The following is a 20,780-nucleotide window of genomic DNA, read 5'->3' on the forward strand; positions in this document are numbered from 1 at the left end:
TGTTTTGGCCATATATTACATAATTTAATGTCTAGAATTTTGTAACTAATTTTGTAACTATAAATATATATATATATATATATATATATATATATATATATATATATATATCCACCGTATATTCCATAACTTATCATATCGCACTGTAGTCAAGTGAAATATATTACATACATTGCAGTAGTGCCCTTCCCAAGAGATTACATGTTTTTCGTGATGAAGTTTCTACCCTTGAAACGTACCACTCAATAGAGAAGGACGTGTGTGCAGGATAAACCTTGATGACAGTTGCTCGTGTTATTCTAAACCACTATGGTATACATATGGTATATATTAAGCCACGAGGTGCTTCTTCTTCCTAATCTCAGTATTCCTAAGACATATTTCCTATCCAGGGAATTAGTTACAAAATTCTAGACATTAAATTATGTAATATATGGCCAAAACATTCGAATATATTTATTCATATTTAGCACACTCCAAAACGGCAAGCGTGCTTAACAGATTAATACTCGAGGAATTATATATAACATATGTATATTATTAAGTACATTATTATAACATACATTTATATCGAAACAACACTTGACATCTATGGTCAGACATTACAAACATCGTAAACAATACGAATAATAAGATTTATTATGTAACAATACGAAATTTTTACATTCGATAATCATCCATAGAGACATATGTACATCTATGGAGAAAAAATCTGGCGAAACCTGAGAAATAAGAATAACTCGAGGTTTTCGCAATAGAAAATTGGATAGGAAAAGCCAACTTTACAGGAATCGTTTCAAATCAGAAAAATTGACAAATTCTGATAAGAAACGACCGACCTCGACAAACTAAGGTCTGGCCAGCAACGAGACTCCAGTGGGAATCGAACTCACGACATCTAGCACGAGAGAATACAACACTCGCCACTAGTCCACGCTGCTAGTTATGTATATGTACGTAGATATATCGTTCAACCTGTTGAATTGAGTATTTAATTCACCTAGTTTAATATTTAATACCCAAATATTCACTGGGCCAATTGCCAAGTTCGGCGAAATTTCGATACGGGAAATTGTGAATATGCCAATTTGAGTTTCGACCTTTTGTAAATTGAACCAATTTGCTATTCGGCAAGTTGTCACACAACCACAAAATAGACTAGGGCTACGATGAAAACTTTCCTCCTGGGGGGATCAGAATTCGTTACATTTGTAACCATTCGAAGCAAAACTAGAAAATTGGTACGAATTCCCTAGAAACCAAAACTTTTATCAATGATACGTATTTTTTACCGTTTTGAATTTCACAATCAACAAAAACACCCACCGAGAGATCAAATGACCGACTCGCCACTAGAGCATATAATATATGTATATGTACGTATGCGTTAGGTATAGTTGGGTTCATTAGTAATACATTTCACATTTAGAAGGAGTGTATGTATGTATGTATAATTGGAAACGAACTTACTTTGTGTGCCACTTAAGAGAAATCATTACTAAAACATGTTGAAAAGCAATGGGGCATCAGGTGGTTCAACATTTTGAATGAGGACCGTCCCCTTACTTTTTCATGGGGGATATGCGCTTTGTATAGCGAAATCCATTTATCTAATTGCACGACGCAATACCATTACGCAGAAAAGCCATATGATGGATATGTACTTTTCAGGAAAACTTCAACAATCATTCTGAAGACAAATTACGCATATATAGGTAATATTACACTAGTGTTGTACCCGATGACATACCGATGCAAGGGTGTCGGCATATTAAGTTATGGAATAAATAAAAATTAAATAAAATGTGTCATCGGTCATGTGTTGGATCCCCACGAATTCGAACTTTAAAATATATTTAATTTAATATTTATATTTGTTTAATATGAAAAAAAATACCTACCTACCTAGTACATATAAACAATATAAAACACCGATAAAAAAATAAATTAATCAATCAATTAATTAAATAAATTTTCAATAGATGGCGGTAAATTCTCTGCCAAGCGGAAATATTGGCATCGAAGTATTAGTATATATAGAAGTTTTTTTCTTTCGTTATTATATCTTCGTATACGTTTTAGCTGTGACATACATATGGTTCGGTGATTATTGGTCACAGAGGGCTTGCCCAAAAGTCACTAAAATATCTATAAGGGAACATCTGGCAGCCGAAAAGTCCATCATACTAACGAGAACTCGAATGCCAAATATTCCTTATTCGCGATTTTCATGGCAAAAATTTTCTTTTGGGCGATCGCAATGTGACTAATAATCCAATTACCCGGACATATGTATGTCGAATTGAAACGACTATTATAGTACGGTGAGCGTTATCTCAGACAGACAGACATATAGACAGATTAGCGATATTATATATAATATATGTATGATGATGATTAAAGACCTTGCATTGAATTATTTTGTAATAATATTATATAGTTAAATAATAAATATTAAAGAAAAAGTAAAGATATTATCTTACGTCCTTACAATGTTACAAAAAATTGCACGATGCGACAGCATGCTCAATTCTCGTAAGTCTCGCGCTACATCGGATCTCTATTGAATACATATTCGAATTTCTAACTTGAAGTTTCACTTCGACCGTGCGCGGACTCACATAAATTTAGATGGTTGATTTGGATTTTACAATCACAAAAATATCACCATACCATGGCTTACATATGTATATTCACTACTGTGGGTTCCGGGATACAAATGATACAAATAAAGTCCCACTTTTTAAAGGCAAGTAGCCGAGTGTTCGGACACGCAGTAGTCCGAGCAGCCCCAGCTCTCTCCATAAACGTTAATTCTCACAAACTCCCTACTCGTAATTCTCCACTTTCAATTGATCCAGAATTCCTACGTTACGCTACTACGTCTTACTCTGCTGCTACTGATTTGTACTTCTTTTTTTTCGAAGTTCTAATTCTGGTATGTTCAAGCATCCTTCGCCATACGACGGGCTAGTCAACTAAATATATATTATTATTATTATTATTATGTATATATTATTATTTTTTTTTTTCAATTAATCATGAACACTCGCTTAACAGATTGCTCCAAAGCGGCGAGTGTGCTAAACAGATTAAGACTCGAGAAATTATATATTACATACATATATTAAATACATAATTATTACATACATACACATGTAAATCGAAACAATACCTGACATCTATGATCAGACATTACAAACATCGTATGCAATACGATCAATAACATTTTTCATGTAACAATACGAATTTTTACATTCAATAAACATCCACAGAGAAATCTATGGAGAGAAATCTGGCAAAACCTGAGATATAACAATAAATCAAGACTTGCAATAGAAAATTGGAGAGGGAAAGCCAATTTTACAGGAACTGTTTCGATGAAAATCAGAAAAATTGGCAAATTCTCATAAGAAACGATCGACCTCGACAAACCAAGGTCTGGCCAACAACGAGAATCTAGTGGTAATCGAACCCGTGACACCTTGCACGAAAGAATACAACACTCACCACTAGACCAGGCTGCTGGTTATCATAATATGACTGCTCTGGTAGATACGATACTTAAAAGAGTGTCGAAATTAGGATACAAGGTGCGCACGAAGACACGCATCAAGGTTTTAATCTTCAACCTTCCAGCCTTTAATCAAATATACTATATACGTTCAAACTATGTCCATAACCAGTTCAAAATACGTCCGTAATTTAAACCTGAACACCAGCAATGTCTACAACACCTGTTCTGGAGTTCGTTCGACACGCGTTTGACCGTTACGTACGCCATTTATGACATCGTAATTTGACTTTGGCGCGCGCCCCACTTTTTGACAACCGCTTTCCAGCTCCCCAGAGCCATTCTAATAGGGGATGGGGAAAAGCCCACTTTTCCCCATTCGGCCTGTGCAGTATAAATGTTATTTACTGGCGTTTTCCTCGTAACAAATTGCGTCATTAGCCAAATTTTGGGACCAGTTTGTCGGTAATTCGTAACCGATACACACCACCCGGGCACACAATTATCGATACCCTCCATATATGTACATATATCTATGTATTTATACCTCCCCCCCCCCACTCATCTCCCCATCCCCTCGAACCGGTTGCCTTTTCTCTAATTAAATAAAAGTGACCGGTTTCTTTTCTCGTCGCGTTTAACTTGGCTACCTACCAACCTATCCGCCGTTGATTCGGTGAAAGCTGCGTGAGTTTGCTATTTTTTCGGATTTTCTTTTTTTTCTATTTTGTGAAATAGTCTCGAGGGTCACGAAAGGCCTGAAGGGCTATGTTTCACGCGCCGTTGATCTAAAAGTGATAATTCACGGCACGAAATGTATCACAATGAGCGTTCGTATGATACGATCTCAGAAGTCGCGACGTGTACAGAAACAATAAATAATAAAAAAAAAGTATACGTACATATATAAATAATATATGAACTTTCACACGCTTAATTTGCAATTTTGTTTTCGTAATGTTGGGGATTCTTTACCTACATATGTTTTTGATTTGATATTTAAATGCTTTTTATTATTACGAAATTATGTTCACAATACATCGTATATCTATTTTAATAGCTACTGATCTACTGATTATTTTATATTTTACAATTTTAATTTAATTTGGTTAGTAGTCATAGTATTATATTATTCTAATGTTAATGTACAGCATAATAGGAAAAATCGATCAAAAACCTATTTACAATTCTTATAAATGCTCATAATACATCTAATACATAATATTAATTAAAGACTCTCTAAAGTCGTAGACCTAAAGCAGATTGTGTTTAGGTAGCAGATCTGTGTGTTATACTTGAAGGGTATAGACATTTTGTTGTAATCATCGATACTCTGCACAAGTGTGTTAGTATGGTTATTAGTGATTCTGTTATAGAATCTACTGGTGAGTTTGTTAGTAATGTCTGTAACAAACGGAATATTATATATGGCATGCAGCTTTTTCAAGTTAGTATTATATTTACAAATATACCAGGAAGGCTTAACAGGTAAGCCCCAAATGCGCCTTCCTGGTCCACATAATTATTACATAGATACATGTAAATCTAAACAATATCTGACATCTATGGTCAGATATTACAAATATCGTATTAATACGATAAATAACAATGAATAACTTTCATGTAACAACACGAATTTTTATATTCGATAAACAACCACAGAGACATCTATGGTGAGCAATATGGCGAAACCTAAGATATAACAATAACTTAAGGTTCGCAACAGAAAATTGGGAAGGAAACGCCAATTTTTACAGGAATCGTTTCAATTAAAATCAGAAAAATTGGCAAATTCTGATAAGAAACGATCGACCTTGATAAACCAAGGTCTGGCCAACAGCGAGACTTAGCGGGAATCGAACTCGTAAAATCAAGTACGAAATAATTCAACATTCACCACTAGACCACGCTGCTGGTTATATATATATATATATATATATATATATATATATATATATATATATATATATATATATATATATATATATATATATATGGGTGTATTATATATTACCAACATATGTATGTACTATTTATTTTGTGTTGGAAAAGATATTGCAGACGATATTTGCATATTTTGCATTCGATAAAAATTGGACATATCGAATGTCATTCATTTGATTTAATATTTAAGTCATTCTTTTCAGTTATGAAAAATCTGACATAGCGAGGGTTTGCGAAAAGGGAATAAACGATCGGAATAGTTTAGATACATCCGGCAATGTGGACAATAGACGTTACCGAGAAAGATAATGGAGTATTTTCAAACGTTTCTGCTACGATTATTTTTCACCATCGTAATGGCGGACTTGATTTCCACATATATTGGTGACCAAACCGAGCCAATGGCAAAGTTTGAAAACGATCGGATAAGAACCCAAATTTCGAGGCAATCGGACGTAAAATCTGTGGCAATTTTGTATAATATATAATTTTTACTGATCGCTGACATGACGCTGAAAATTGAAATGTGCATATTTTCTTTGCAATTATTTATATTGTATGTAGCTGGAGAATTTTCAAAATGAAATACGGGTGATTTTTTCGAATTCATCCCCTGTGAATTTAACACTTACTGCTCATATTTTAGAAACGTCTTAAACTTTTCCCCTTCGTTTTATACCTATCCAAAAATAGCGTTTTCCAACAGGTGGAAATGATGCGAAGAGTGCTCCTCAAAATTTTCGAATAAATTATATTCACATATTGTAATATATGTACATACATACATTCATATATCCCCTATGTATATTTAACATAAGAGCATAACAACCAATGATAGATCAATGGTTAGCATATAATGCTTTTAACCAAGTGGTCACGAGTTCACTCCCTTCCCGGTGCTGCTGGCTAGAACTTGGACATTTTTATTTCATGTTCATAGAATATGAACACTCGCCTTTACAGATCGCTCCAAAGCGACGAGTGCACTTATACAGATACAATACAATCAATCAATAAACATAAGCATTTTATACAATGCGAATTGTGACTCCACAGTAACATCTATGGAGAAATTTTTTAATCAAATTGGCGAACCTCAAGACGCCGAATAACTTGAGATTAGCAGAACAGATGCCAATTTTACAGGAACTCGAAATAGGACAAAATTGTCAATTTGTTGGAACCGTTTCAATGAAAATCAGAAAAATTGGCAAACTGATAAGTAACGATCGACCTGGAGTCACAAACCAAAGTCTAGTCAGCAGCTATTAGTAGGAATCGAAACGTAAACACTGCTCGAAATTATGGTCGCATATTATTTTGCTCGAATGCATTGGTTTACCTGTTAGGCTTTCCTGGTATAAATATTATATAAATAAATTAAAATAAAATAATATGCTAACTACTAGTTCACGCCACTGATTATGTGATAATTTCCTATCAGAGTTTGCCAATTTATCTGATAGCCATTGAAACGGTTCCAACAAATTTGTCCTATTTCGAGTTTTCAACTTCTCGAATTCTCGGATTCTCTGAAATTCATCCATAAATGACTATATATGGATGAATTTCATCCATATATTAGTCTTATAAGTATCTAGGAAGGCGCATTGGGCTTTATCTGTTAGGTCTTCCTGGTATGTATGTGTATAAAAAATAAAATAAAATTCACTCTGCTACATACATAACGAAGGCTTAAATTAAAAAAAAAACTCATATCTATGGATACATTTTATATTTTGTTTTTATGTATCCTTTGGATGTGCGTCACTGGTGATGTGTTTTCTGGAAATATTTTTCATCGTTTTCCCAAAGAACGAGCGAACTGTCGAAAATGGTCACAATGAAACGACACTATTCGATTTTATTACCGGATATCATCGACATAAATTCATGGAAGCGGCAATCAACTCCCAAATTTTTCACTTCGATACGATAAATTTCCCAAGTTTTCACCGTAATAAAAGGGGACTGTGTCATTTTCCAACAGCAATTTTCACGCTCGTCAAAAAATGCTTTCTATACCTACATACATATGTATATGTATATACAATGTAATATACGTCACATGAATGATTGTATATATGTAGATATTGTAATCTTACCATTAGCACCGCAGAAATTTTTCAAATCATATAACGTTTGATTCTTTTCAATCGAGATTTATTTATTTATTTACATATTAGCCACAGTGACATTACAGAATACTCTAACGCGTCACTATGGCCTGACATACATATGTATGTATGTATATACAAATACTACATATATATAATAAAATTAGCGAGACATGTATGTTATAGATAATACATTTTTGAAATCATATTCAAATAGTGGCGACATAGTGGGTAGGATGGCTTTTGCCAATTTGATGGAGGAACCGCTTCAACAATGAAATTAGATAAATCGGCAAACTCTGACAGGAAACGATCGACTTGGAGTCACAAATATCCAGGTCTCACAAGCAGCATTAAAGCTTATACTCGGAATGATTTCCATTCAATCGCGATCATCTAACGGAATGGAACCCGGTGACCTCTTGGTGCTTATTATCAACGTAACCACCGAGCCATGCTGCTGAAACTTATTTGATGTTGTTTTGTAGTTGATAATCATGATCATTGTAAATTATCTGAATTGAGTCCTTCTTTTCAGTCTTTTCAAATCTCTTTAAGATCAAAACTGACTGACTTGACTACATATTATATTTCATCCGATCAGCTCATCTTCCGGGATCATCATCAACAAATGCGTGCAAAATATTCTCTGCAATCTTTCAAGGCAATGTGCCAAAAGTGTAGGATTTATCAGCAACCAAGAAGACTCTACCAAGGAGTCACAGATATTCAAGTCTGGCCAGTAAAATTGAAGATTATACTCTGAATAAATTCTTTTCAATCGCGGTTAGCTCACGGGATCGAACCTAGCGACCTCTCGGTGCTTAGTATAAACGCAACTACCGAGTCATGCTGCTGAAACTTATTTGGTGTTGTTTTGTAGTTAATGATCATGATCATTGTAAATTATCTGAGTTGAGTCATAATAGAAATACTATATATAAAAAAAAAATTAGCGAGACATCTACATATGTATGTTATAGATAATAAATTTTTGAAATCATATTCAAATAATAGTGACATAGAGGGTAGGATGAATTTTGCCAATTCGATGGAGGAACCGCTTCAACAATTAAATCAGATAAAATGGCAAACTCTGATAGGAAACGATCGACTTGGAGTCAGAAATATCCAAGTCTGACCAGCAGCATTAAAGATTATACTCAGAATAAATTATTTTTCAATCGAAGCCACCTCATGGGATCGAACCCGGCGACCACTCGGTGCTTAGTATCAACCAAACCACCGAGCCATGCTGCTGGCTAATTAGAGCTTAACTATGTACTTAACTATACTGCTAGTTATACCTATTTTTTTTTGTTGTACGTTTTATAGCAGGAAGGCTTTACAGGTAAACCCCAATGCGCCTTCCTGGCCAATTACCTAAATTATGAGACACTGAAAACCCGCAAATTAACGAGACATCTATGAATTGTACATACATTTTATTGTACATTAATAATACTCAAATAGTGGTGACACAGTAGGTAGAAAGGTTTTTAGCCATATTTTTTATCGGGAACCGTTTCAACAATGAAATCAGAGAAAATTGGCAAACTCTGATAGGAAACGATCGACCTAGAGTCACACATATCCAGGTCTGACCAGCAGCACTACATATATACTCAGAAAAATTCTTTTCAATCGAGGTCGGCTCATGGGATCGAACTCGGCGCCTCTTGGTGCTATGCAGAAGCTATGCTGCTGGCTATGTAAATAATACTATGAAATTGAAACACGCTTTTGTGAGACAAAATCACTGTACATTATACATATATATTATAATTAGTTCATTCCAGAGACGAAGTGTGTTTATTCAGAGGCACCATCGTGCGCTATCAATCTCGTTTTCGCGACCCTTTATTTTTTTTATATTTATCGCGTTTGTGAGGGATTTTGTTGTAAGTGGAAAACGTGATTCGGTTACGTTCGTTCGTTCGTTTTCCGGTTTTTTTTCGTACTTTATTTTTCCCGGCGGGTCATTACGTCCGCGCCTTTTCATTACGGTGCGTTTTTCATAATCGCGTCCTCTCTCTCGAGCGATGTTTACCCCTCGTCGGGACAGGGGCGGGTTCGGAGGTGAGGGGGGGGGGGTAGGTGTGGGGTAGATGGTCGTTTATGCTGAAGACGAACCACCCGCTCGCATAAATATGCAAACTAACCGTGATCCGACCGTACACAACCCTGTTAGTGCCCCGCGAAATTCGATAAAACTCCCGAGCTACGCGGTTTCCCGCACTATTTGCAGCCAAATGAGTAAAATTCTCATGGAAAATTTCGACGGAAATATGTACGATGCCTTTTAGGCAGATTGAACGGAATTTTGATTAAATATTAAATTAAATTAAATAGAACGGATTTTTGTTGTAGCACAATATAACGAATCGACTTTTCGACGAGAAAAATCGAACAAGAGTAAACTGCCATATAGTAAAAATACGTAAGTTGTTAATGGTTACCTGACAACTCGTTCACAGATTTTCCGTAAACCGATGATGCGCTCCAGGCATTACGTATACGGCCATCTCTTTCTCACCCCGTCTGTTCACCATGATCTTGTTTACTATGCCATTACGTATGCAGCCATCTCTTTCACAGACTGTCTGTTATCGGTGAAAAAATGGTCTGTGAAAGAGATGGCTGCATACGTAATGGCAGTGTAAACGAGATCATGGTGAACAGACGGGGTGATAAAGAGATGGCCGTATACGTAATGCCTGGAACGCATCATCGGTTTACGGAAAATCTGTGAACGAGTTGTCGTGTCACCGTTGTGGTTATTACTAAATTATTTATGGAATAATATATTTTTAGACCGGTGTGACGCTTTGGGGCAACCTGTCAGGTCACACTGGTCATTTTATTGTTGTTATTATTTTAAAATAATAAATAAATTAAATAAATAAATACATTTTTACATACCTCCTTTACGTTTCACTTACGATTACAATTCAGGAAAAAGTTTACCTCTTATCCGATCGTTATCATACTTTGCCATATTGCTCATTTTGGTCATCAATATATGTATGTATGTAAGTAAATGGATCCTCCGCCATTACGATGGTGCAAAAATATCGTGTAAGATGCGTTTTAAATCTGCCCGGCGAGATAGTCGTTGACGTTTATCCACGGTTTGTTTATATATTAATAAAAATTTATATTTTTTAGACGACAAAAGTAATTGTCAACGTCATTTCATGGACAGCAAAACTTACAGTAATATTATTAAAGACCTTGCATTGTATTTATTTATTTATTTTATTTTACAAATATACCAGGAAGGCTTAACAGTTAAACCCCAAATGCGCCTTCCTGGTCCACATAATTATTACATAGATACAATATCTGACATCTATGGTCAGTATACATATATTACAAACATCGTATTAATACGATAAATAGCGATGAATAACTTTCATGTAACAATACGAATTTTATATTCGATAAACAACCACAGAGACATCTATGGTGAGCAATATGGCGAAACCTAAGATATAACAATAACTAAAGGTTCGCAACAGAAAATTGGGAAGGAAACGCCAATTTTACAGGAATCGTTTCAATGAAAATCACAAAAATTGGCAAATTCTGATAAGAAACGATCGACCTAGACAAATCAAGGTCTGGCCAACAGCGAGACTTAGCGGGGAATCGAACTCGTAACATCAAGTACGAAATAATTCAACATTCACCACTAGACCACGCTGCTATTATATTGTAATACTATTATATAGTTATACTATTATATAAAAAATAAATACATATATTATTTTATGTCCTTACAATGTTACAAAACATTGCACGAATTTCAATTTTCATTTTCCGCCTAACGCATAGCATTCGTATAATATTTACATGTGTATTTAAGTACTACTGGAAATTTGTATCTTAAAGCCGTTCATAAAAACTACCATCAAAAAGTTTGTACTGCATATTGTACGCATTATATTTTTAAAACGCAAAAACATAACAATAAAAGGCTATGGGTTTGAATTTTTTCGCTTTAACGACGCAAGTTTTATGTACCTGAACATTGCGGACCCGCCTGTTCAGAGTCGTAACTAACCAAATAAATTATACAAATTGCTTTAATATTGTGATTTATTAAAGCCATTTTTAAAACACCTTTTTGTTTTTACACAATTTCGATTTTTTTTTTCGCTTACCCCGCAACGCGGCATTTCATAATATAATATTATATGCACACATACAAACGTGCGTATGTATGTATGTATTTTTGATATTATTCTCGGGATGCATGCGTTTCGCGTCTTTGTGTATCATATTATGTCTTGGAAATATAATATAAGGTGATCGTTGAACCGGAAGGGTTGGGGATGGAAAAGATTTTTTTTCTCTCGCTAGGAGTGAAAATGTTTCGCCAACAACGTAAATCTTCGATGGGCGAACGAGATTAGAAGACATGCGAAAAAATTCGATGTAAAACCCTTTATCTGAATAGACAAAAAAAAGCAAAGAAAAATAAGGGCGTATCTAAAAGGTTTTTTCCTCGACACTTTCTAGTTAAATTAAAAAAAAATATTTGCTTTTTATTAAATGTATGTAAATTGATGTTGCTTTTTTAATTGAATTTCATTGTCACCTCTTTCTCTGTCGCCTTTCTAATATGAATATTCATTAGAATTTTATTTTATTTTTTTATTTTCAGAGACGACTTGCTCAGAAGTACCGTATTAAAGTGGGTGCTCCCGCTTTGGTCCTGGTGAAGAGTGGTGGAGCTGAAATTAGTCGTCCTTCTCGAGACTCGCTCGATGATCCTGCAGGCTTCCCTTGGATGCCCAGACCGTTGGAACAAGTAGGCTAAATGATGGAATATATTATTTTTACTTACCTCTTATTAAGTTCACATGGTTTTTAAATATTATTCTGTAACATTATTCTATAGTCGCGAAACCGCATGCGGCTCTTTGTTGTCGGATTGTGTAACTACATATGTATAATTATTACACTGCACAAGAAATCACTTATATCATCATCAAGCCGCGCTTATAATTCTCAGCATACATATGTATATGTATTTTATCTACGGATTGCAATTTACCGTCAAATTTCTTAAACCGGTAAAAACGGTTAACAATGTATCCCAATACCGGTAAACCTGTATTTACCGGTAAATGAAAAAAATCGTGGATTAGATAACTGTATGTGGATACTTTAACGTTAACCTAGATTGAATCATAAATATTAAAAAGTAAATCTCATGTGATTAATGTCATATAAATGTATTAAAGTACATATATTCATAATCTAATTTAATGTATAATTTGGAAAGAGACTTTGTATGTACGTATCTATGTATCCTTCGTTCGTAGAAATCCGTGACGTCATCGAACAAATAATCGCTTTTTTCCGATTCAAAGGATTCGAAGTTCACGGGGGCGTAGATGCCGATGGCGAAGCCTTAGGGGGCGCAAACATCGGGGGCGGAGCCCTAGGGGGCGCAGATGCCGGGAGTGTACATATAATTTTTTATAAGAGACTTACTAGTTATTTTTGTTTGTTCGTGACTGTCAATTTAATAAAAAAAAAACAAATGAGTATTCAAATTAATTTATATAAAATAAAACTATTGAAATAAATTTAATAAAATGTTTACTATTAGATTAGTCATGTTTAAGCGGTTAATATTACAAATACCGAGTGAAGCCGTATAATACAGCTAATATATGTATAATTTCGAAGGAGACTTTGTATGTAAGTGTTGTTGGTTGGAAAATGGTTGGGAACTTCGAAAATGAGTCAAAATTTCCATGACAACATGGGGACGGGCGAGGGAGAGCGGCGGGGGCGAAGGCCCGGGGGCGTCGGGGGCAAAGGCCTGGAGGGCGCCGGGGGCGAAGGGTTCCGGCGGAGCCGCTGAATTCTGATATAATATATAATACATCTTATATATAATTTCGAAAGAGAGTTTGTAAGTTTGTAACTATAGTTGGTTGGAAATCAAAAACAAGTCAGTTTCTATGACTATTCGATTGGTTGAATATATATTTTTTTCGATTCAAATAAATTTAATAAAAAAAAAATGAATATGTACTATTCGATTCGCCATGTTTAAGCTGTTTATATTATAAATACTGAGCGAAGCCGGGTAAAACAACTATAATAAATAAATTTCATTTTTTATTTGTTACCAATCATATTTATTTATTTAAAGTTTGAAAGTTTAGATCATAATTGAAACAACCGTTTGATCGCATTTATTAAGATTTGATTAGTCTGTGCTGTCAGTGAATTTATCAATTTGAAATTGCCACATACTGAATATATTATCACATACTGAAAGTAAACAAATTCCAGACAAACTAATCCACAATACGCCATTTGCATAGATTTGAATGTAATATTACGCAATAATACGCCTATATATTGTACTTAATTTGCAATAAAATAGCTAACGGTAAATACCGGTAACTTTTTAATTTACCGGTATTTACCGATGGCGAAATGTTGCCGATTTACCGGTATACCGTTATTGCAATCCCTAGTTTCATCTCTCCAGGCACGTTTATATCATTTTTTTTTATTAAATTCAGAGAATTCGACGCCAGGTTTTATATGTTACAATATTGACTTGAAATGCCACACCTCTTGAATATCTCTAATGAAAAAATGTTTTAAAAATGTTCCTAACGTTTTAAAGATTTCGTAACATTTTTATGGCAGCCTCTGAAAATGTGTATGATAATGACTTTTTCGATTTTAAATAATGCTCTTATCTATACATCTATACCGGTCTCCGTCACGGGCCCGAATGTGAAACGCCCGAAAACGCAAATATCGGAAGGCAAAGATCGAAAATCGAAAGATCAAAAAAAAAGGTTGCATGGTAAACGGTACATACTTACTTAATTTGCGCGAGCAGGATACAACAGGAACAAGAGGAACAGGCTTTTCCTCCCGTATTAATGTGCACGCGCAGAATAGGAACAAGAGGAACAGACGCCCTAACTTATTTAAAACCGGCATTGGGTGACGGAATGAACTTAAAGCCTTGAATATTTCCATTACTTAGAAGAATACTTTCATTAAGATTTTTCATCCGATTTTATTTCAGCCAGAATCAGATAGGGAGTTCAAAAGATAAATTTTTCGCATATATCACCAAGTCGGCTTCCGGCCTTTGCTTAATGTAATATTATAATTTAGTCAAGATTGAAACGTAACAAATTGTCATCATCAGCATTTTTCAGTGTGGCTCGCTCTTGATCATCATAATGCTAATTTCCCTCGGGGGATGCGGGACTTCTTTTCGAACTGTGCACCCCCCCCCCCCTCCCCTCCTCATCCAAATTATACTAGATTAAATTTTATTTTTCAACGTTCGCGAATTTTCTTGAGCGACGCGAGAACCCAAAAGTTTGAATGGCACCATTTATCTTCCTTCCGTTAATACATTCACGGCAAAAAAAATATTATTAAAAAATATCGGACACAAAAAGTTTTCCTCGTGCATGCGGTGCCCAAATTCACCAAAACCCTTATGTTTTTATGCGATAAGTTCTCAACAGTGGACTTGGCCAGCTAATGGGATTTTCACGTGCTCAGCTAATTTTAAATTTCGTTATGTATTAATTTGTAACGAAAATTCGCATATAGGGTCAGTTAAGAAGTTGGCACCTTCGGTACAATGTGGGGTTGCGTATTTATGGACTGTTGAGGTTTGCACGCTCTAATCGTAACTTTGATCGAAATATTTGATACTGCTGTACTTTCAACTGCTATGAAACTGACTGCAGTGTTATATTATGTTTGATATACATACATACATATGTGTGTGTACTTGGGAATTGGGTAGGTGCAACTAATAGTAATGGTATACAGTGCAAGCCTAAATTGCTTACTACATATTTGGTTCCCGGGAAATTTTATTTTTATTCCAACCGAACATGTACCTTTACAGATCGGTATAGACAAGTGTACTTATACAGATACAAAACAGTCATACAAGCATCTACAATGCGAATTGATACAAGTATCATCCACAGTGACATCTATGGAGAAATTTAGGCGGCATTTTATTATAGAAAATTTATGAACCTCAAGACGCTGAATATCTCGAGATTTGCAAGAGAGATCGGAAAGGAAATGCCAATTCTCAAATTTATGAATTTGAACATAAATTTTTATTGGACATTAATCATAATGTATTTATGTGTATATAAGCATGTAGTGGTGACAAAGTAGGTAGGAAGGTTTTTAGCCAATTTAACCAGAAACCGTTTCAGCAATGAAATCAGAAAAATTGGCAATCTCTGAATGGAAACGATCGACCTGAAATCACAAACAAAGCTACTAGTAGGAATCGAACCGTGACCACTCCGCTAGAAAGCATAATATGCCAACCACTAGACCACGCTGCTGATTACCGAAAGCTTAAAGCTAGTTATTAAACTAGGACACAAGGCGCGCATGGGCACACAAGGCGCGCACCGACACACATAATCTGTATAACTTGATGAAATACCTCGTATTTCAATGTTTATCAGTGTGTCCGTGTGTGTTTTATGTCCTTATTTGTTAGTATTTATTTAACTTTAGCTTTATGTCCTTATTTAACAGTCTAGGCTATTTTTTATATACTTATGTATAATATACAGATGTGGACAAATTTACTAGGCCACTAAAAAATGCTTTTGACAGAAAATATTACAGAAAGTATTTGAAACTGCCTCCATCGTATCTTACTAGGAATTCCTTAATTTTTCAATCCTAATTTATCTTCCTTGGGTCGCTTATTATTTAAAAAAAAAATGGAAATTGTCCATTTTGCGGAAGTCAGTATTTGGAGAGTAGTGATTTCGTAGCTTTGATTTTATTGTTTCCGTTTTGAGAGCCTGGGCATAGTCTTGAGAGTGGTAGACTTTGGAAATAGGTAGAATTCCGCATTGCCAATTCACTGCCACTTTTGGGAAATGTACGAGCTTTTGAAAAATCTTAAATTTAATCGCAGCACTCTTTATGATCGTCGCCCTCTTTTCGCACTCTTAGATCCTGGCTGGAGTCCCTCTGGAAAAATGCGGTCGTTGGGACGAGATGGAAGACGCGATAGGGGAGTCTGGGGGTGGCAAGCAAGCTGCTCCATTCACGTATGCAGACCTTCCTGACGATTGTGTCAGAGCTTTTTACTTCGCCGCTCACTGGGTAAGTGCTTTCGAGTCTTTTCAACGATATTTTTAATACATTATGCGGTTTCTGAACTTTTTCCTTCTTTTTTTATGTTCTTCAGTGTCCACCTTGTAAAGCTTTCACTCCACAACTGGCTGAAACTTATTCCCTCATCAAACGGCGTGGACATGACCTGCAGATCATATTCGTCAGTAGTGACAGGTAAATTAACTAGAGTGGTTGTATGGTTTTGTTATGATCTATCTACCCAAGTATCCAAATATGACAATACTTAATAATAATTTTAATCATAACGGGCAGCAATCTGCCGAGTGATCTTCCAAATTGGACCATTTTAGCTGGAGGGACTCCAGACGATTTTTTTTTGCACACACAGTTGTTAAAGCTAGTATTAAAAGCCTCTAATTGTGCGTTTAAATAAATAAGTAGTTGTTCTTCAATGAGACTAGATATTTTTAAACACTCTGAACTATTTTTTTTCAACCGAAATTTTGTTGATTTATCTTTCGATTTAATATTACAGGCAACAATAAATCAATCATTATACCTATATACAACTAGTTGGAATAGACGATTCTAGCACTTATATCACCCTACATATAAATATATACATGCATACGTATCTTTCAGGGCAAATGCACTCCATTTTCAACCTACTGTTCCAAAAGCAAACTTACACTGACCAGTCGTATATGTACATTGTCCGTTCCCGTTCGATGACTTCCCCTGTACGACTCGACGCTTGACTGAACAAAGTGTTTTCCTGCGGTGTGTTTTCAAGTAGTCTTTTACGAATCGGTCCGCCATTAACCCTTTATGGTCTACGTTTGATGCAACAGAACCATTGTCGTCTATTCGTCCATGCGTGAATGCCGCAGCATCCTTCCTACACACCCTTATTTCGTTTTTTTGTGCGAGATTAAAAAATGTCAAAATGTTTATTTCCAAGAGGCGAGACGTGTCGTCGCACAAAGTATTGCCAAATTTAATTTGGCCAACTTCGCGAGTTTGTTTGGCGATGATACGGTCCCCCGTCGTAATATTTAATATCCGTTTTAGTACCGAACCGCCCCCATTTTCCTCCCCGCGTGTTTCCCCGCGTCTATCCGACCCTCAAGTGTCAGGAAATTTAACTGCTAATTAACAAGCGGGATAACTCGTTTTGCATTTCCACTCGGTGCACTAAATTCAATGCTGCGATTATATGTACATATGTGTATGTATCGTGCGATATGTTTTTAGTTTAACCGCCGGAATGTTTTAATTAATACTTGCTGGAGAGGTAGCTAGTACACCCTTAAAGGAACACCGACCCCGGATGTGGTTGGTTAATTGAGATACGAAAAAATTCAATGCGCTCACAGACGATCACAGACGCGCAAGGCGCTCATGACCATCAGAGCGCGTGATTTAAACCGCTAAATTTAAAATTTAATTTAATAATTGTAACGTAGAGAGTTTACTAGCGCTGATCACCTGATCTCGCGTTCGCGCCAAAAATGGTCTCGGCGAATAGAGGAGCCGTGTTCAACGGCGAATGGGATCTCGCGACCCATCGACCAATATTCTCTCTTAAATTGCCCGTTTCTTAAAAAGGGACGCTAAGCCTCGTTACATGTATTATATTATTTTATTTTATTTTATACATATGTATACATGCGTATATAGCAGGAAGGCCTAACAGGTTAACCCTTCCTGGCCAATTATAAACATCGATAAAAAAATTACATAGCAAATTTGACAAAGATTTTTACAGCATTTTATATATCAGGAAAGTCGAAATAAACTTAAATTTCGCGAGAGATGCGGCAGGTTGCCAATTGGTTGCAACCGTTTAAATGAACTCTGATATATTATCAAACTCTGATAGGAAACGATCGACCTGAAGTCACATATCCAAGGTCTGGCCGACAGCTACCAGTGAGAATCGAACCGTACCACTCTGCTCGAAAGCATAATATGCTAACCACTAGTACACGCTGCTGATAAATATTAATTTGGTTACCATCAGTGGCGTGCGGTGAAATTCTCTCTCTTTTTGTCGTACAGCCTTACTTAATGAGCACGGGCAGGACACAAGAGGAACAGCCTGTTCCTCTTGTATCCTGCTCGCGCAAATTAAGTAAGGCTGTACGACAAAAAGAGAGAACATTTTACCGCACGCCACTGGTTACCATATATGTAAATCAACCGACACCCACTTCTTGTGTGAAATGAATGTATTCCCAATAGTCGAGGGAACAAAAATAAAATTTTATAATAATTTATGCAAAAACATCCTACATATGTCAACGAGTTGAAAACAACAACAAAAAGATCGACCGATTCGTACAGAGAGATGTAAGTCACAAACGTCACACTGACAGTTGAGCTTGGGGTATTTGGCCATAACAAGCATTTCGAATCACCATTATAATATAAACATTTTAACATTCAATATAAAACCTATGAGTGAAGTAAAAAAATATATGAGAGATAATGAGAGCCTATGATGCAAATTATATAAGATATAGTTTAAACAATTAAATTCTGACTGAACGAGAGGCTGGCGGAAAGGTAAATATACATATAAGTCTAGTATGTCCACGCTGCTGGTTATGTATGATATGTACATCTGTATGTTAGAGTTTAGATTTGCTTTTCAACGCTTTTTTATTATTAGCTGCACTCTGATTTTTAAATACTTCCACTGTTTAGATCGTTTTGATATTTTACCGACACTTAAGTAAGATAATATCAGAAGAGTTAAATCATTAACGAACTTATTAAAAATTACATCAAAACCTTGTGTCAGATCTAAGCGATGACAGCTTGCTATCCAAACGCGGCTTTCTACCGTCCCTTCACAACTCAATTAAACAGTTGAAAGAGCTCATTTTTTCATTATAATTTACTCGCATCTCATATAAAATTAATATTACAAGCTTTAATATTCGTTTTTAGTTCACAAATACAGTCCACGTTGCTGGTTATGTATGATATGTACATATGTATGGTAGAATTTCGATTTGCTTCTGTTAATGAATTATATTACATTACAAAACATAAATCTTATAGATCGTAACGATGTAAAACATTGTAATCGTGGCACGTGAGACTATTTTTCAAGTAGAATGAATTACAAAAGTCAAGTCGTGCTGTTGTAAACTCAATAAACAATTCTAAACCTAATTAGTTTAAGTTTCAGAGGTAGTTATATTATTATGATTAATTATAAATAAAAGAAAAACAAAAGTTTTCGGATAATTTAGGTGAGAAAAGTGTCAGTTACGTAATATGTTAATGGTCAATTTAATTTAAATTAACATTGGATACCAAACAATGAAAGCTTCATTTGTATAACAATGTACACTCCGGTGTTTTAATTAAAATATTTTAATAATACGATCACCGCAACGTGGGAAGCGCTATATTATATCCGAGCGAAAAGGTTAAACGAATATAATACAATGAGGTCATACGAATAAAATCCCCAATTTTCCTATACCCATAATACTAACATGTACACAATGTGACCAGTAGAAAAAAACGTTTTATCTACGCTCCGGAATCTCTACGAGTCCGGAAGTTTTTATTATACGCGTGTTTTTCCGGAAACTAATCCGATTTATTGACTGTCTCGTAGATAGGTATGTAGGGCGATCAAATAGTTCACAGAATTTGGTTTAAAATTAATTGATTGGCGTGCTTGTATTCAATTTGCATCATAATGTGTCTTTGTACGCGTTTTTTTTATCTTCGTGCCTGCTTTGTGTATCCGTGCGTGTCTTGTCCCCCGTGTACACTACGACTTGTGTCTTCGTGCACGCATTGTGTCCTAGTTTGAACGGGTTATTAGCAAGGCTTAACGCGTGGGTCCACATACATACATTCATATATATACTATATTTTTTTATTTTAATCGAACAAGTATACTCGCCTTTACAGATCACTCCAAAGGGACGTGTGTACTAATACAGATACAATACGATCAATACAATCAATACAAGTATTTATAAAATGTGAATTCATATAAACATCATCCACATCTATGGAGCTTTTTTGCAGAATTTTTGTTA

The 20,780-nt window shown here is 35.4% G+C and overlaps 1 protein-coding gene across 2 annotated transcripts in view; it reads left to right on the forward strand.

Moving 5' to 3' along the window:
* The window catches only part of LOC143918416 (nucleoredoxin-like), a 101,335-nt gene that overhangs the window by 61,646 nt on the left and 18,909 nt on the right, over positions 1–20,780 (forward strand). For both annotated transcript variants that reach the window (XM_077440337.1, XM_077440336.1), the window contains exons 3-5: positions 12,245–12,391; positions 16,585–16,737; positions 16,823–16,923. In XM_077440337.1, coding sequence (XP_077296463.1) covers positions 12,245–12,391; positions 16,585–16,737; positions 16,823–16,923 — 401 coding nt within the window. The remainder of the gene's footprint in view (positions 1–12,244; positions 12,392–16,584; positions 16,738–16,822; positions 16,924–20,780) is intronic.

This window comes from Arctopsyche grandis, chromosome 10 (genome assembly GCF_051622035.1).
Source record: "Arctopsyche grandis isolate Sample6627 chromosome 10, ASM5162203v2, whole genome shotgun sequence".
Taxonomy (NCBI): Eukaryota; Metazoa; Arthropoda; class Insecta; order Trichoptera; family Hydropsychidae; genus Arctopsyche; species Arctopsyche grandis.